The sequence below is a fragment of the Rhinoderma darwinii genome, chromosome 8 (assembly GCF_050947455.1).
Source record: "Rhinoderma darwinii isolate aRhiDar2 chromosome 8, aRhiDar2.hap1, whole genome shotgun sequence".
NCBI classification, from domain to species: Eukaryota; Metazoa; Chordata; class Amphibia; order Anura; family Rhinodermatidae; genus Rhinoderma; species Rhinoderma darwinii.
Window position 1 is genome coordinate 72,681,638 of NC_134694.1, and position 17,717 is coordinate 72,699,354.

At 41.7% G+C, this 17,717-nt stretch overlaps 1 protein-coding gene across 5 annotated transcripts in view; it reads right to left on the minus strand.

Annotated features, from left to right (window-relative positions):
* The window catches only part of ARHGEF9 (Cdc42 guanine nucleotide exchange factor 9), a 320,144-nt gene that overhangs the window by 13,582 nt on the left and 288,845 nt on the right, over positions 1-17,717 (minus strand). For all 5 annotated transcript variants that reach the window (XM_075835737.1, XM_075835740.1, XM_075835743.1 and 2 more), the window contains 3 exons: positions 11,374-11,505; positions 5,130-5,373; positions 3,259-3,327 (listed from right to left, as the gene is read on the minus strand). In XM_075835737.1, coding sequence (XP_075691852.1) covers positions 3,259-3,327; positions 5,130-5,373; positions 11,374-11,505 — 445 coding nt within the window. The remainder of the gene's footprint in view (positions 1-3,258; positions 3,328-5,129; positions 5,374-11,373; positions 11,506-17,717) is intronic.

The window sequence follows — 17,717 nt, forward strand, 5'->3', positions numbered from 1 at the left end:
AGACGGCCCCCACTCCCACCTCGGAAGCGTCAACCTCCACAATAAATGGCTCCTCTTGGTTGGGCTGAATCAGCACGGGGGCCGAGATAAAGCACTTCTTGAGGGTCTCAAAGGCCTGGACGGCCTCAGGGGGCCAATGGAGGACATCAGCACCCTTGCGGGTAAGGTCCGTAAGAGGCTTAGCGACGACCGAGAAGTTGGCAATAAATCTCCTGTAATAGTTGGCGAACCCTAAAAAACACTGTAACGCCTTCAGGGAGGCAGGTTGGACCCATTCCGCCACAGCCTGAACCTTGGCAGGGTCCATGCGGAATTCATGAGGAGTGAGGATTTGCCCTAAAAATGGTATCTCCTGTACCCCAAAGACACATTTTTCAGTCTTAGCAAACAGATTATTCTCCCGAAGGACCTGGAGCACCTTCCTGACATGCTCCACGTGGGAGGACCAGTCCTTGGAAAACACCAGTATGTCATCAAGGTACACAACAAGAAAATTACCCAGGTACTCTCTCAGGATTTCATTAATAAAATTCTGGAAGACAGCAGGGGCATTACACAACCCAAAGGGCATGACCAGGTATTCGAAATGACCCTCGGGTGTGTTGAACGCAGTTTTCCACTCATCCCCCTCTTTGATGCGGATAAGGTTATATGCCCCCCGTAGATCGAACTTAGAAAACCATTGGGCTCCCTGAACCTGATTAAAAAGATCCGGAATCAAAGGAAGTGGGTACTGGTTCCTTACGGTGACCTTATTCAGGTTACGATAATCAATGCACGGCCTAAGACCACCATCCTTCTTCCCCACGAAGAAGAAGCCAGCACCTACAGGAGAAGTCGAGGGGCGAATGAAACCCTTGGCCAGGCATTCTTGGATATATTCCCTCATAGCTTTACGTTCAGGACATGAAAGATTAAATATCCTCCCCTTAGGAAGCTTGGCACCAGGCACCAAATCGATAGCGCAATCGTAATCTCTATGGGGGGGCAACACCTCGGAGGCCTCCTTAGAAAACACATCGGCGAAGTCCTGAACAAACTCAGGAAGCGTGTTTACCTCCTCCCGGGGAGAAATAGAGTTAACAGAAAGACATGACATAAGACATTCATTACCCCATTTGGTGAGATCCCCAGTATTCCAATCAAACGTGGGATTATGCAACTGCAACCAGGGAAGGCCTAAAACCAGATCAGACGATAATCCCTGCATCACCAGTACAGAGCACTGCTCCAAATGCATGGAGCCAACAAGGAGTTCAAAAACAGGAGTATGCTGAGTAAAATAACCATTAGCAAGGGGAGTTGAGTCGATTCCTACTACAGGGATAGGATAAGGTAAATCAATACAAGGCATCTTTAGAGACATAGCAAATTCCGCAGACATGATATTAGCAGATGACCCTGAATCCACGAAAGCACTGCCCGTGGCAGCCCGGCCAGCAAACGAGACCTGAAAGGGAAGCAAAATTTTATTGCGTTTCACATTAACGGGAAATACCTGTGCGCCCAAGTGACCTCCCCGATGATCACTTAGGCGCGGAAGTTTTCCGGCTTCTTATTCTTGCGCCTGGGACAGGTGTTCAGTAGATGCTTGTCGTCCCCACAGTAGAAGCAGAGACCATTCATTCTGCGAAACTCCCTACGTTGTCGAGGGGACATGGAGGCCCCGAGTTGCATAGGTACCTCCGAGTCCTCCGTGGAGGGGCGAGGAGACGGGACCTCGGGGGGGATCGCAGAAAAGTCAGAGGGGAGCACACTGAAGCGTTCTAGCTGACGTTCCCTGAGACGTCGGTCAAGTCGTACTGCTAGGGCCATAACCTGGTCAAGGGAGTCAGACGAGGGGTAGCTAACCAGCAGATCCTTCAGGGCGTCAGATAATCCTAACCTAAACTGGCACCTTAGGGCCGGATCGTTCCACTGAGAAGCTACGCACCACTTCCTAAAATCAGAACAGTATTCCTCAACCGGTCTCCTACCCTGACGTAAGGTCACCAGCTGACTCTCGGCTAAGGCAGTCCTGTCAGTCTCGTCGTAAATGAGTCCGAGGGCAGAGAAAAAACGATCAACAGAGGAAAGTTCAGGGGCGTCAGGAGCCAAGGAGAAGGCCCACTCTTGGGGCCCTTCCTGGAGTCGGGATATGATGATACCCACCCGCTGGTTCTCGGAACCTGAGGAGTGGGGCTTTAGGCGGAAATACAGTCTGCAACTCTCCCGGAAGGAGAGAAACGTCTTACGGTCCCCTGAGAACCGGTCAGGTAACTTGAGGTCGGGTTCTAGAGGTGAGGTGAGGGGTACTACTAAAGCAGCGTCACCCTGATTGACCCTTTGGGCCAGGGCCTGGACCTGTAGGGAGAGGCCCTGCATCTGCTGGGCCAGGGTCTCAAGGGGGTCCATGATAGCGTCAGCGTAGGAGAAATGGTAGACTAGGTAAAGGCTTGTAATTATGTAATGGCCGGAAGGAGGTGAAGGGAAAGTGAGCCCTAATCTACCCACCGCCCTGTCCCTGCCTACTTGCAACGACTCGCCCTAGGCGACGAGGTACAACTGGGCGGCGGTCCCTACGCTGTCTAAGTGCACAGGAAAACAAACAGGGAACATGCAAGGGAAGGGGCAGTAGCCACGGAACGCCACGAGGAAACGGAGCGGCGAACGGACAGTCAGGACCAGGACGAAGTGAATACACCCAAGCGGGCAAGGAGACAGAAGCAAGCCAGGGGCAAAGCAAAGCAGGTCAAGCAGAACTGCAGCAAGGCAGAAGCACGGCAGAAGCAGGCTGGAGCAAGCAGCAGTGGGGCCAGGAATCCAAAAGAATTACAAGCACTGAGGGAGAGAACAGGGCAGGTAATAAAGGACAGGGGGCGGAGCTAACTCCGACAGACCAGGCCGCGATAGGCTCTCCCACTCCTGAGCCTGCCACCCTGGTTGGTGGGAGATGGTGTCAGTCGAACAGGTCTGGCCTCAGGTGTGGATTGATTAATCCCAGGAGTATACCTAGATGAAGTACCTGGCAGATCCCTAACAATAACTAAACCCATGCTTTCCTATGGGATCGCATCTGGCATCAGTTGCATTAGTTTTAACACCGAAATGTCTATATTCACCAGACAAAAAAATGTTGCATGAAGCACTTTCCTATCCGGCTAAAGTGCGGCTATGGACATCAGACTAGGGCACAAAGATGTCATCGGTTTAGTCTGGCTCAGGCTAAAACAACTGGCCGAACGCAACTGATATATGTGAACCCACTTTTAGTCATACCTTTCTGCTTGCTTACTTTCCGAACAGTCATTGCTGCTTGCCTCTTCTGATATTCAGAAATTTCAAATCCTAGGGAAAGAGATAGCGGAATACTTTAACCTTCACACAAGCATAATGCCACATCAACTTAACTCTATTGTAAAGTAATATGGAGGCCAGACTACAGCAGAAAGTGATCACCACTTCTAACGCTAGAGTATATACAGGGGATACACAGCACCGTGAGAAAATGCTTGTCTTGGAAATATTGTGAGTCAATGAAAAAGATATAGATATTCTTGGACATATATCACCTTCTAAACAAAACTCCAAAATGAAAGTCGTTGTTTATGGTAAAATTATGTTTACATATTGATGGACATACCTTTCTAATAAACGTCTATTAAAAATTCTGACGCCTTTATGATGGACCATGGAACTGCAAATCAGCCTACACATTGACCGCTCGCCCGCCGGTACATTGTGCCAGGGCTGCAGTCTTTACATAAGGTCATGGGCAACGAAGGGGTACAAGCCCTATCTTAAAGGAAGAAGAATTTTTAAAACAAGTAAATTAACATGGCCCCTCGATTAATACTAAAAATTATTTTATACTGGATTACCCATTTCAAGTTTTTGACATATGTTGGCATACCTTTACAGAACAAAATACATTCTCCAACCTATCTTCTCTTGTCTATTGAGAACCATATTTTAGTTTAGTAGTTAGTGCTGGGTCATAAAGATATTCTATTTAGTTTTTCCGCCCAATGGTTCAAAAGGCTAGAGACGTGACAACCACTTTTCTGAGCTCAAATTAATTGACCCATCCCCCACTCAATGTGGCAGGTTAACTAAAATACCTTCCAGTGTACAAAGAATTTGGAAATCTGTTGATCATCCTCAGGCACGATGGGAGTGAGATTCAGGAAGTATATTTATATGTCTTGTGTTTTTAACTTATTCACTGTGTAATTCTTATTGACTAGAACTGCCGATAAAGGAAAAAGAGTTTTTGCAAAAAAAAAACAAAAAAGAAAACTATAAAGTTTAGTTTATGTCATCTCAGATATTTCCTGGTTTTATTACTTTATCTGTTTTTATTGTTTTATTATTATGTTCTACCTTGGCTTTCTGAATTTCTTTTCTGTTTTTAATGTGATAAAAAAAAGTAACTAATCCATTCTAATTGTCTTTTCAGTTTAATGACTTTTCCTAGACAGTTTTTTGGTGTATTTTTTGGTAATTGCTTATTGTACAAGAAATGATCAGAATATTCCTCTCATGTTGTACACTACCATCACACAGACAATAAACATCCAGTAACCACAGCTTGACTCCCAGCATGAATATAATTTAGCGTAAGGTTTTCAAATTAAAAATCGAGTAACAAAATGCTGCATTTCTAGATGGATTCACATTACATAATGTGTTCAATTCTGTGTTTCAGACAAGTATATTATTGCAAATTGAATTAAGTCTCAGAAATATATCCACCCACACAGTGAATTCACCTATTTTCGGCAAGCAATTACATAAACGCTTTTCGTAACCAGCCACAAGAAATACAACATACTAAATTCTTAGGCTAATAGAACATAAAACTGTAAGCCTAAATTATTGCCAAAAACTTTTTCCCTTCTTGGTTTCTCACATTTCCTTACTCGTTCGCAGGACTATTAAAATGAAGCTGCACTTTAAATTATATTTAAATTAAAAATTAGGGACTTGCATGAATATCAATTCCCATAAGTTAGGAAAACATTTTCTTTAGTTGCAGGTGCGGCTCCAATAATATTTATATTAACATTATAACATTATATTAGGAAATAGTTTTTACTGCATTTTATTTGGTCATATAGGTAAATATACACAGCATATTTTGGTCTTACCAATTTTCTCATCTTCCTGCACCATCTTCCTTTCTTCCCGGAAGGCACGCAGCCACCTCAGCTTCTCCTCTAGCTTCTTGGCAATATAAAGGTGCAATTCCTCTGTTTCCTTGTTATGCAATTTGAAGGCATTCTTCACACTCACATTGAAGTCTTCATCCCGCCCATCATCTACCTCTATTACATCAAATCTATCCATGTCCATCCGGCCTTTGTAGTACAGAATGTCTCTCCGGATTAGGTCCTGTGGGCAGTGCAAGATACGGTTACCAGAGGGAACGATAAAGTCTTCTTTATATAAATTCTATGAATTTGCAGCCGAAGGCTTATAGTTACAGATCCAGTAATAGAAAAACAACAAGTCATATACTATGGCCAATATATATATATATATATATATATATATATATGTATCTATATATATATATATATATATATATATATATATATATATATATGTATATAGATATATATATATATATATATATATATATACTGTATATATTTGAATGATTATTGTAGCCTTTTTACAAGCATCAATCACAGGTGACATATGTTTACAAAGTCACAGTGTATATGTATATACAATAGTACAGAGTACAATGCTCGACTGTTTCCGTCAGCCCCATAGACATTGAATAGACCGGCAGGTCGCACGTTTGTTCTCTGCTCTATTCAAGCGCGTCCTCAACATGATATTGTGCAGTGCGGAGAAACAGAGGGTTTGGGACCCCCGTTCTAGAAATCATGGGGGTCCCAGTAGTGTGGCCCCCAGAAATTAGACATTAATCATCTATCCTGTGAATAGGTGAAAAATGTGAATCTTAGGACAACCCCTTTAATGAACCAGCTTTTGTGGGACAGTAGCATAGCGCAATCATTTCCATCCTTTTTACTCAGAGGGTACCTCTAAAAAAAATCCCCTTCTGGGTAAACCCAACTAGCACAGTGAGGTGGCTTATTTTTTTAATGACTATACTTTAGTTGACTGGCAAAGAAGTAGAGAAATCTGAATAGTTATATGGTTTCCCCTCTGCACAAAGGGCAGAGATTTACCAATCTTAGTGATCAATGTATCCTAGTCACAATTACAGAGATACTGATCCAGAGGACATTGCATGGATTGGAGGTAAGGCTCTGTTCACACTAGCATCAGAGAATCAATTTCTACAGGAGCCGTAATAGATATGACGGACCTGCTATCCAAATGGATCCTGACAAATCACATTGACACAGTATAATGGGTCCATCAGAATAAATTTTTTAACTGGATAGACTAGAACAGCATGCAAGACTATTATGATTGTCCAAGATCAACAGAAACCTCACAGTGAGGAACTAATGGAAGTATGAAGAGAGCCAAAGCCTCACAGGGCTTATGCCCGTGGCCCGTTACTTTCCATGAGTTATATATCATAAAAACGCATCAGTAGTTACTGGAATATACTTGTATGGAAGGACTTTACTGCCCAGTGATGAAATATAAAATAAAGGAAATCTCTCTCTGTTAGGAAGGTCAGGAAAGTGTAAACTGCAATGATTTGGATGAAATTCGAGAAGAGGCATGAAACCATCTGGAGTAAAGGCTTCGGCTGCTTTAGAGGCTGCCAGGCATGGTGCAGAAGGTTTGTGCGATAGCAAGGTGGCTAAATGACTTATAGCTGGGAAGGCAATAAGCAAAAAAGATATCAAACTGAGAAGTCATCATTGCCCAGTACTTTGGATTAAAGATGCAGACATTTAATATTACAATGAGTTAAAGAGAATCCCAACAGCAAAGAGATGCCATTCTACAAAAAGAACATTTAGCATTAAGGGTTTTGTGCAGAGGTGAAAAAGTATTGTGTGGAAGAGCACTACACATACAAAGCATGCACCATATTATAGATTACTGTATATTATAGATTACTATATATTAGAGTTCCACTGTAGGCATAAGTCTACAAGTTGTATATTGTTATTGAACTTGTTGGAACGTCTTTCACGTCAGGTTCAATTTCATGCTTACCCCTTCAGCTATCATCTCTAATGCACTTTAATGAAAGTCTGGTGTTATAAAAGAGCGGCAGTCTTTAGTATGATCGGTTTGGGCAATAAGGTTTTAGTGCGTGCTTTCATTACGAATCACATAGCATGTTTGTACGCACGAGTGTACTCATGAAGACAGAGAAGAGCAAGAAATTAGATCCAAAAAGTCAACTCTATGACATAAGAATGGGCCGGCTCCTATATTAGAAAATCTCCTTATTGGCCTATTTATTTTATTTATACAGAGTTAAGAATCCATTACAGGTAATTTCCCAGCCATTTAACACGCCTTAAGTAATATTACAGTCTGTTTCAACAGTGGGTATGAATGGAAAGCTGTGTGTAACATCCCAGGCTCCAAGTACTGTAGGTGCAATTAATGGGGTTCATAGCTGTCTTAACGGCGCATTAGGGAGTTATGGCGGCAACAATGAGGACGCTAATCTGATCATTACAAGCACAATGATACTGCTCTGATTTTAACCTGGTAATCTTTCAGTTGGAGATTTGACAATACTAAGGAAAATATTTTGTATCTATAAAATAAATAATGATGCCTTAGGCGGAATTCACACGACAGGTTTTCCCGACCGGGTGCCGGTCGTTCATAAATCGGCCATCACCCGGCTGCATTAGGAACAATAGACCCCTAATGGGGCTATTCACACGACCGATTTTTTGACGGGCCGGGAAAAAATGGGACATGCCCTATTTTCGGCCGGGTACCCGGCCGCCCGGCTCCCAGAGAAATCTATGGGGCCAGGAAATACACGGCCATTACCGGAATGTGTCCCGAGTGATGGCCGGGTCTACCGTCGCTCGCGCTCTCTCTCCTCCTCCTCCTCACAGTGCAGAGTGCATGTGAGGAGGAGGAGGGTCTTTTTTTGCTCCCTGTAGGAGTCGGAATCCCCAATCCCCAGCCTGGGATTGGGGATTCCGCTACAGGAGAAGTGCGTGACTACACTGTCCATATATGGACACAGCGATGTCACTCACTTCTGCAGCGGAATCCCCGACTCTATGGCCGGGGATTCCGCTACAGGAGAAGTGAGTGACTACACTGTCCATATATGGACACAGCGATGTCACTCACTTCTGCAGCGGAATCCCCGACGCTATGGCCGGGAATTCCGCTACAGGAGAAGTGAGTGACTTTACTGTCCATATATGGACACAGTGACGTCACTCACTTCTGAAGCGGAATTCCCGACCTGATTTTCCCGGCCGACACTCGGACCCTGTCGTGTGAATGATTAAGATTCCATTTTAATATACCTTCAAATTATTTTTTCTTTGCGCTGGATCTCATCTACTTCCTTGTTCCATTCTTACCAACGTGTGCCGACACGAGGATCCGTGCGCAACAGGCATTGGAATTTTTTGCCTTAAGAGCTGGAGGTTCCCTCCTATATACTTTCTAGTGTGAATGAAGCATTAAAGAAAATATATTTCTGCTACCCTGACAGCCAGCGCCCCCCCCCCCCAACTGCCCTATAGTAGAAAAGATAGATACATATCACATAAACCACAATCCAGCTATGGGTAGTGGCTGCCATATTCTTCTTCTAGGCACTTGGGAATGAAAGAACTTCATGCACATAAGACTACTTACTGCCAACTGTTCTCTGAAAGACTATACTGGATCTCCACTAGAGTATAGTGATCCAGCGTTGTCACCCAGCAGCTGTCTCTTTTGCACCAAAACATATTTGGGTTGCTGCTTTAAATTTAATTAATTAAATTATTTGATGTACTTAAAGGCTATGTGCTTTGTAATAGACATTTCTATTAAAAAAAAACAAAAAACTATCAGTGTGTTTGGCGTAACTTTATAATTAGTTTTTCTTAAAAATCATTTTTGCTTTTTGAGATACAGCTGCTTTGTATCCTGTATACAGAGAAGCTGTGTTTTGCACTGAATCCTGTATGTCAGGTCATCGGCACTGACAGGTTCAGTGTCAGGGGGATCCACCTGTTATTGATCACATCTAAGTTATGAACTTAGATGTGATCAGTAACAGCTCGATCCTGCGTGTCAGAGACCCGCAGGACCCGCTGACACTGAACCCGTCATTACTGCTGACCTGGCGGATTCAGGTCTCAGCGCTAGATACAGCAGCTCTGTATACAGGATACAAAGTAGCTGTATCTCAAAAAGTAAAAATAATTTTGATTAAAAAGTCATTAGAAAGTTGCACCAAACACACTGATACACATTTTTATAAAAAAACAAACAAAACAAACAAGTTTTCAAGATGTACATAGCCTTTAACCCCTTAGTGACCACTAATACGCCTTTTTACGTGAGTCACTAATGGGCTTTAGGCTAGGCTGACGCCTTTTCACGTCAGCCTAGTCTAAGTCCTGCACGGGTCTCCCGTGCAGGCAGGAGCCGGGGCTCTGCTGTCTGCTCCAACGCCCGCGATCGAAGTTTACTTCGATTGCGGGCGTTTAACCCGTTAAATGCCGCCGTCAATAGCGACCGCGGCATTTAACTTTGTTTACAGAGGGAGTGCGCTCCCTCTGTCACCCATCGGCGGCCCGCGAATGCAATCGCGGGTCTCCGATGGGGTGTCATGACAGCCGGGGGACTGATAAAAGCCCCCAGGTCTGCCCTGGACATATGCCTGTTAGGACGCGCCGGAGGCACGTCCTAACAGATTGCCTGTCAGATTTACACTGACAGGCAATAATGCTCTGGTATACGAAGTATACCAGAGCATTATAGCAGCGATCGGAACATCGCACAGTAAAGTCCCCTAGTGGGACTAATAAAATAAGTCATCAAAGTGAAATAAAGATTATTAATAAAAAGTACAGTAAAAAAAAAAATAAAACCATTTTTTTCCATAAAAAGTGGTTTTATTTAGTAAAAGTGTAAAAAAAAAAAAAAAGTACACATATGTGGTATCGCCGCGACCGTAATGACTCCATTAATAAAGTTAATATGTAATTTAAACCGCAAAGTGAACACCGTAAAAAAAAAAACGCAAAAAACTATGGCGAAATTGCAATTTTTTTCCATTGCCCCCCAAAAAAGTCATAATAAAAATGAATCAATAAGTCCCATGTACCCCAAAACAGTACCATTCAAAACTACGTCTTGTCCCGCAGAAAACAAGCCCAAAAAATCACTACATTGATGGAAAAATAAAAAAATTACGGCTCTTGGAAAGCGACGATGCAAAAACAAATAATTTTAGTTCAAAAGTGTTTTTATTGTGCAAAAGTCGTAAAACATAAAAAAACCTCCACATATGTGGTATCGCCGTAATCGTACCGACCCATAGAATAAAGGTAACATGTTATTTACGTCGCACAGTGAACAGCGTCAATTTAAAAACGCATAGAACAATGGCGGAATTTCAGGTTTTTTTTATAATCCCCCACAAAAAGGTTAATAAAAGTTAATATAAAAATTATATGTACCCAAAAATGGTGCTATTAAAAAGCACAACTAATCCCGCAAAAAAACAAGTCCTCATACAGCTATGTAGACGAAAAAATAAGAACGTTATAGCTCTTTGAATGCGACTATAGAAAAACGAATAAAATAGCTTGGTCATTAAGGCCTAAAATGGGCTGGTCACTAAGGGGTTAAAATACTTTAAAATTCATTATATTCACATATTTACAAACATTGTTCTGCTAAAATAGTCAAGCCTACGTGATATGAGTAAAAATACAAACTAAAGTTAATGGGAGCTGAAACATTTGAATATATTAAAGGACTTATTCTTGAAACGTCAATTTACCCTACATCTGTGGCCACTTTCGATTAATATAACTAGTTCTATCATTTTTGAAAGGTTCCTCAATGATAACTACTATTGCTTTAGAAAATATGATTTATTTTTTAAATGGGAGGATGTTTAATAACATACAGGAATGGCAGGAATGGCAGCTATAAATTATTCAGGAAGATGTACGAAGGCCAGAGTTGCGACTATTTTATTAAGAAGCGTGCACCTGTTAATAAATTAGGTTTATTAAGTTTAAATTTGGTGTATAAACGCCAGTTTCCCCCACTTTGTCTGCCATTTTCTAAGATTTTATGGTACTTGTTGAGGTTTATATTTTTATTAATAGAACTATGGGAGCGATGTGTGCCATAATGTTAATTACAGTATAATAATAATATTATTATTATCAGGATGCAATTGATCATAGCAATTTTCTGACTAGTTCCAAATATATTACACATTGTACTTTTCACCTTTTTACATAGAACCAACTGGTGGTCAAACAGGAAGAACACTCTCTGTTGCTGGCGTCCATATGGCTGGTAAATCCATTGCATCTCCCCAGTGTAGATAAGCTCTGAACTTCTGTCCAGGATATCATCACCCTATTAAATACAAAAATCAGTCTTATTGTATAGCAAAGGATACATTACATGAAATGTTTAGACAATTAAATGGGTCGTATGGTTTACAAAACGTATTTTAAAATACCCTATTAAAGAGGATCTCTGGCTCTGGAGAACCTGATATGTCCATACATTACATAAACAGGCCTTGGTTTCAATGGAACTGTGTACGGATTCATTTTGCCTGTGGTGGCGATGAAATAAAATGCTTGCTCCCAGGCCACTAACAGATTACAGTTGATTGCTAGGGGTCCCAATAGAAGGATATGCTTGTGATCCACTTATCATAGAGGGATCCTTCTTACATAAAGAGATTTTTCAAAGCAGTCATTTGTCTTTTAATTAATTAATAAAGATTGACCTGGATTAAAATTACATGATAAGCTGTCCCATTATTTAGTGTTTTTGTACCATTGACTTATGGCCCTTTTTCACGGGCCAATAATTGGGTGAACAAGCGTTCGTATAATGTGTAATCAGGGCAACGACCAGCCGATGATCATATCGTTTACACAGCACAAAATATTATCGTTGTCAGCAGCACATCTCCCTGTTTAAACAGGGAGACGTATTGTCGAAATGATGGAAAAGCATAAGGGCGAGCGATCGTAGTAATGATCGCTAGTCCCCATACATGACTGATCATACTGACATTACACAAGGAGCAAACGAACGCCGATCAACGAGCTGTCTCGCTGTTTGGCACTGGTTTTTACGGCCCATGTCGGCCATTGTAAAAGAACCCTTACACCATGCTTGTTTTGTAGTAGGATCAGAATAGTTGCAATTGTTTATATCCATATACATTGATTGTCAGTATAATATATGTAACTTGTACGGGATTTATTATTAATAATTTCTTACATTTGTAGAATATTCCTAGTGGGTTTCCAAGAACTACAGTACATGGTTGTGGCAACATGGGCAATATCAATGTGTTTTGGAGTTTGTATTTTTTGTATTGCCACCATGTTCCTTCTCTGATGCTAAAATCCCACCCTAGAGGTGGTTGCATCAACGCCTCGGAAGTAACAGCTTGGTAAATACAAAGAACTAAACCATTAGAAGATTTCGATTGCTAATAACACTGTTCAGCCACGATGTATGAAAGGGAGTTATTTACTTGTGGAGTGGGTGCAGTAATTCGTGATTTAGTGAGTGGCATCGCTGTGTTCTAATTAGGGACTCACAGACTGATTAGCACTGCAGGCGAGGGGGAGATCAGACGGGAGGGAAAGCAAAAGCAACGTCTTTTTTTTTTTTTCCACCAGGCTCTCTTTTTGAAGCTTTCTGTTGTTTGAAAACCCTGTTGTAGTCTCTGACTTTATTTTCCTCAAGAGATTTGCTGATCAAGCTGGCCCTGTCTCCAGAACAGCATCTTAGCGGCACGATGCACGGTTTTCAGCCCAGCGTTTGATGTGAGAAGGCATGAAAAAAGGGCTTTTAAATGTGAGTTTCAATGCCTTACTGGAGAATCTGAACACACATGAAAGCATTTGAGTTGACAGCTATGTAAGAAGTTCTTCTATTATGCACAAAACCGGTTAACCTTTTTGCTGCTGGAAATGGCGGATCAACTCATGGATGGTAGGCCCTTGTTGACTAGTTATTGATTTTAGTGCCTGCCGAGATAATATCTGGACTACGCTAAAGATGAACCTGCTATACTATATCTGAACAATAGCGTATCACAGCCAATACACCAAATATTTCTTTCCAAACATGGTGGAGAATCCCATTAGAGGAAAACAAGCAAACTTTTCCTTTGGGATCCCTTTCCATTCAGAAAGATTTTCCTACATTTTCCACCGATCGGATAGAGCACTGTCAGGAAACATAAAGACCTAAAATGGACCTAAAATACAGCCATGTGAATTCACCCTACCAGCGAGGTTACCAAGAACACACACATCTATAAAAATAGCACTTAAGCAACATAGATATCAGGAATAGTAAACTACGGCGAAACAACATGGTGTTAATCTAATCACACCGAGACGAGGCAACCAATAACATACGCCAGTTGCACTTGCTTCTGCAGCAGAGTATTCAATTTGGTTTCAATTAGGTTCTCCGGGTCTCTCAGCTGTCAGTCTTTGCTCCCTATCAGCTCCGCCGAGGATTATTCGGGGTGCATTGAAGCACACAGCTGTGACTCCTTATTTAGAGGGGACTGACTCTGTCAGATAACAGATGCAGCTGGGTACACGTCATGTATACAAGGCTGAAGATGCCGGGGTCTTCCAAGGGGAAAATTATTCCACAATGGTTGACATATTAACCCTGTAACCCTTGTTTTGAAATACATCCATTAGTAAATTAGGTGTTTGTGGGGATGTTATTAATATGGGAAAAAAAGATATGCTGTGATTTTATCTTAATAATTCATGAGAACGAAAAACACGGCTTCCCTTATTTTACTACAACTAACAAATGTGGCCTTGTACAAACCTTCTGTAATAAGTCAATGAAGGCTGCTGCATATGGTACGGTCACAGAATCCATCATCATAATGTTATAATATTTGGACAGAAGGGGAGTATAAAGATAGCTACAAGAAGTCACAATGCTTACCGGTCATTTTTTTTTTTTCTATGTCGCCTGATTACTATTTTTTTGATCAAGGCACAGCTATAAACTATAACTGCATCTGATTTGAAATCCACTTCTTGTTTCATCAGAGAGACATGCTGCTGCTCTGTCCCCCAATGCTTTACACTGCAGCACAGCCTATTATAATTAGCTGCTGCATATATTCACAGGACTACCAGAATGTCTGGGCTTGTAGAGCTAAATTTCATTACAGCAAGGATAGCCGAAAACCATGCCCACATGCTGTGACCAATAGCAATACCTAGCAAAATCACTAGGCCATTGGCCACCATAAGTAAGCGTGGTTTCGGCCGCATGCAGACGCCGCCACGTGGGACTGTACCCAAAAAAGATTGTCAGATAAAATGAGGCTGAGTAAGGGGGATGGGAGTGTAGTAGATCTGATTTAGTAATTCAAGATAATTAAATCTAACATTAAATATACTGTATGTACAGCATGAAAAGTGCATCAGAAATCCCAAATTGTTCATAGCATTTGTTATATGCCACAGGTTGATTCCCCCCAAAAACTTTTTTAAGCATAATTGTTTTTTATAATAAGTTGTGTCTTCTGCAACACAGTACTTGAGGATGGCCGTAATGTTCTGTACACATTTAATACACTAGATTGATAGCTAGGCTTTCTTTCACCTGGGACAAACATTCAGTTCGCTGCAGTAAGGGAAGGGCTCATTCAGACGAGCGTAATACTTGTCCGTGTGCTGTGCGTTGAAACAACCACAGCACACGGACCCATGCAATTCAATGGGGCTATTCACACATACGTTGTTTTTCACGCAGCGAGTGTCTGTTGCGTGAAATTCACTGCATGTCCAATATTGATGCGTTTTCATGCATCTTGTTGCCCATTGAAGTCTATGGATGCGTGAACATCTGTGTGCTGTCCGTGTTTCACGCATCAAATACATTGAAAATGAAAGAAATAAAAAAAATTAAAAAAATTAAAAACGCATGCCACACTCAAAGTACACTGATGCCAATATGTAACACACACGGAAAAGAAATTGAGGAAAAACGCTGCGTTTTTTACGCGCGCAAATCGGACACGCTCGTCTGAATGTAGCATTAATCAGATGTAGCAATCCAAATCTTTACTTAAAGAGGCTCTGTCACCACATTATAAGTGGCTTATCTTCTACATAATGTGATCGGCGCTGTAAATGTAGATTACAGCAGTGTTTTTTTATTTAGAAAAACAATCATTTTTTACAGAGTTATGACCTATTTTAGCTTTATGCTAATGACTTTCTTAATAGACAACTGGGTGTGTTTTACTATATGGCCAAGTGGGCGTTGTGGAGAGAAGTGTATGACACTGACCAATCAGCGTCATACACTTCTCCCCATTCATTTACTCTGCAGATAGCGATATAGCTATATCGCTATGTGCAGCCACATAAACACACTATAACATTACTGCAGTGTCCTGACAATGAATAGATATTACCTCCAGCCAGGACGGGATGTCTATTCAGAATCCTGACACTTCACTAACGTTTCTGTGTGATTGACAGCAAGGCAAGCGTAATCTCGTTTTAAATGACAGTTTACAGCGCAATTTCGCGAGATTAGGCTTGCCTTGCTGTAAATCTCACAGAAACGTTAGTGAAGTGACAAAATTCTGAATAGACATCAGGTCCTGGCTGGAGGTAATGTCTATTCATTGTCACGACACTGCAGTAACGTTAGTGTCTGCGTATGTGGCTGCAGATAGCGATATAGCTATATCGCTATCTGCTGTGTAAATGAATGGAGAGAAGTGTACGACGCTGATTGGTCACTGATTGGTCAGCGTCCTACACTTTTCTCCACAACGCCCACTTGGTTAAAAAGTAAAACACGCCCAGTTGTCCATTAAGAAACTCATTAGCATAAAGCTAAAATAGGTCATAACCGTCAAAAATTATCATTTTTCGAAATAAAAAAACTCTGCTGTTATCTACATTACAGCGCCGATCACATCATGTACAAGATAGGGAATTTATAATCTGGTGACAGAGCCTATTCAACTTGCTGCAGCATGATAACTTATCAATTAACCAATTGAAAACCATTGAAAAAGTAAAGTTAAATTTTTTTGCCTCTTGTATTTAAATAGTTAAAAGTTAAACTAAAGATTCAATTTAGGCAGAGTGGCTTTTTGGTGCTACCCCATTGGCACCCAGCACCTAGGTCACATGACCCGCCAGCCCCCCACTAACCAATCCTCTGCAGTACACAGCGCAGGGAAGCAAGTCCAATTGGCCTTTATACAGTCAAATTTGTTCTTAAAGTAATATGCTGTATCAAAACAAAGTGGAAATCCATACACATAGTATTAGACACTTATAAAATGTAAAATTGTGCCTTTGGGGAAACATGCTGCAATCGCTATTGGAGAATTTAAGTTTCTTCCCACTATTTTACTAAATCTAAAAATCTTTAAACATCTTAAAGTTTGATGCAGTCTACGGTATAACCACTCAGCATACATTTTGTTATTTTATTGGAACATAAACTATGTATTTTATCGTCGCTTTTACAACTAAAGTGAATACAAAATCATCAGTAAATATATTCAATTGTTCTCTTATGTGAAGATGTTAAATATTTACCCATAACTGGGTGACAACCAATATAGCCTTCATTACAACTCCCACAGGGGGTGTCGCGCAGATTTCGCAGACCGCTGAATGGGTAATCTGCCTAGTTATTCAGTGAGACATCTCCCACTCCTTGATTTTAAGGGCTTATTCAGACGAACGGGATATACGTCCGTGCAACGTGCGTGATTTTCACGCGCGTCGCATGGACCTATATTAGTCTATGGGGCCGTGCAGACATGTGCGTGATTTTTACGCAGCGTTGGTCCGCTGCGTTAAATTCACGACATGTCCGTTCTTTGGGCGTTTTTCGCGCATCACGCACCCATTGAAGTCAATGGGTGCGTGAAAACCACGCATGCCACACGGAAGCACTTCCGTGCGACCAGCGTGATTCGCGCAACAGCTGTGAAAAGGATGAATGAAAACAGAAAAGCACCACGTGCTTTTCTGTTTACAAACATCCAAACGGAGTGTCATAATGATGGTGGCTGCGCGAAAAGCACGCAGCCGCCCATCATATGGGGCTGACACACGCAGCTGTCAAGTGCCTTTTGCGTGCGCAAAACGCCGCATTTTTTGTGCGGGCAAACGCACACGCTCGTGTGAATCCGGCCTAAGGAGTATGAAGAAAAATGGCAGGAGACGGCGATCCGCCGAGATCTGTGTTGATTTTGGGATTAGAATCCGGCTGCCACCCACTGCGTTCCCTGGGAGGATGGAGCCTCCTTGCCGGAATAAATTAGAACGAGAGGCAAAAGAAAAAGGTGCAGTTTTTACGGTATCTCTAAGATATACTACAGACCTGATGAGGGGACCGGTACGGTCCAGAAACGCGTCGTCCACTGAATAGCGAACAAATTCCTTTTAAAACAATACCATCTGTCATCATCATTTCTTCTCCGCCTGGCGCCGATACCGTAAATACTGCACCTTTTTCTTTTGCCTCTCGTTCTAATCTCCTACTCCTGTTTCCTATTTGCTATTCTGGAGTTT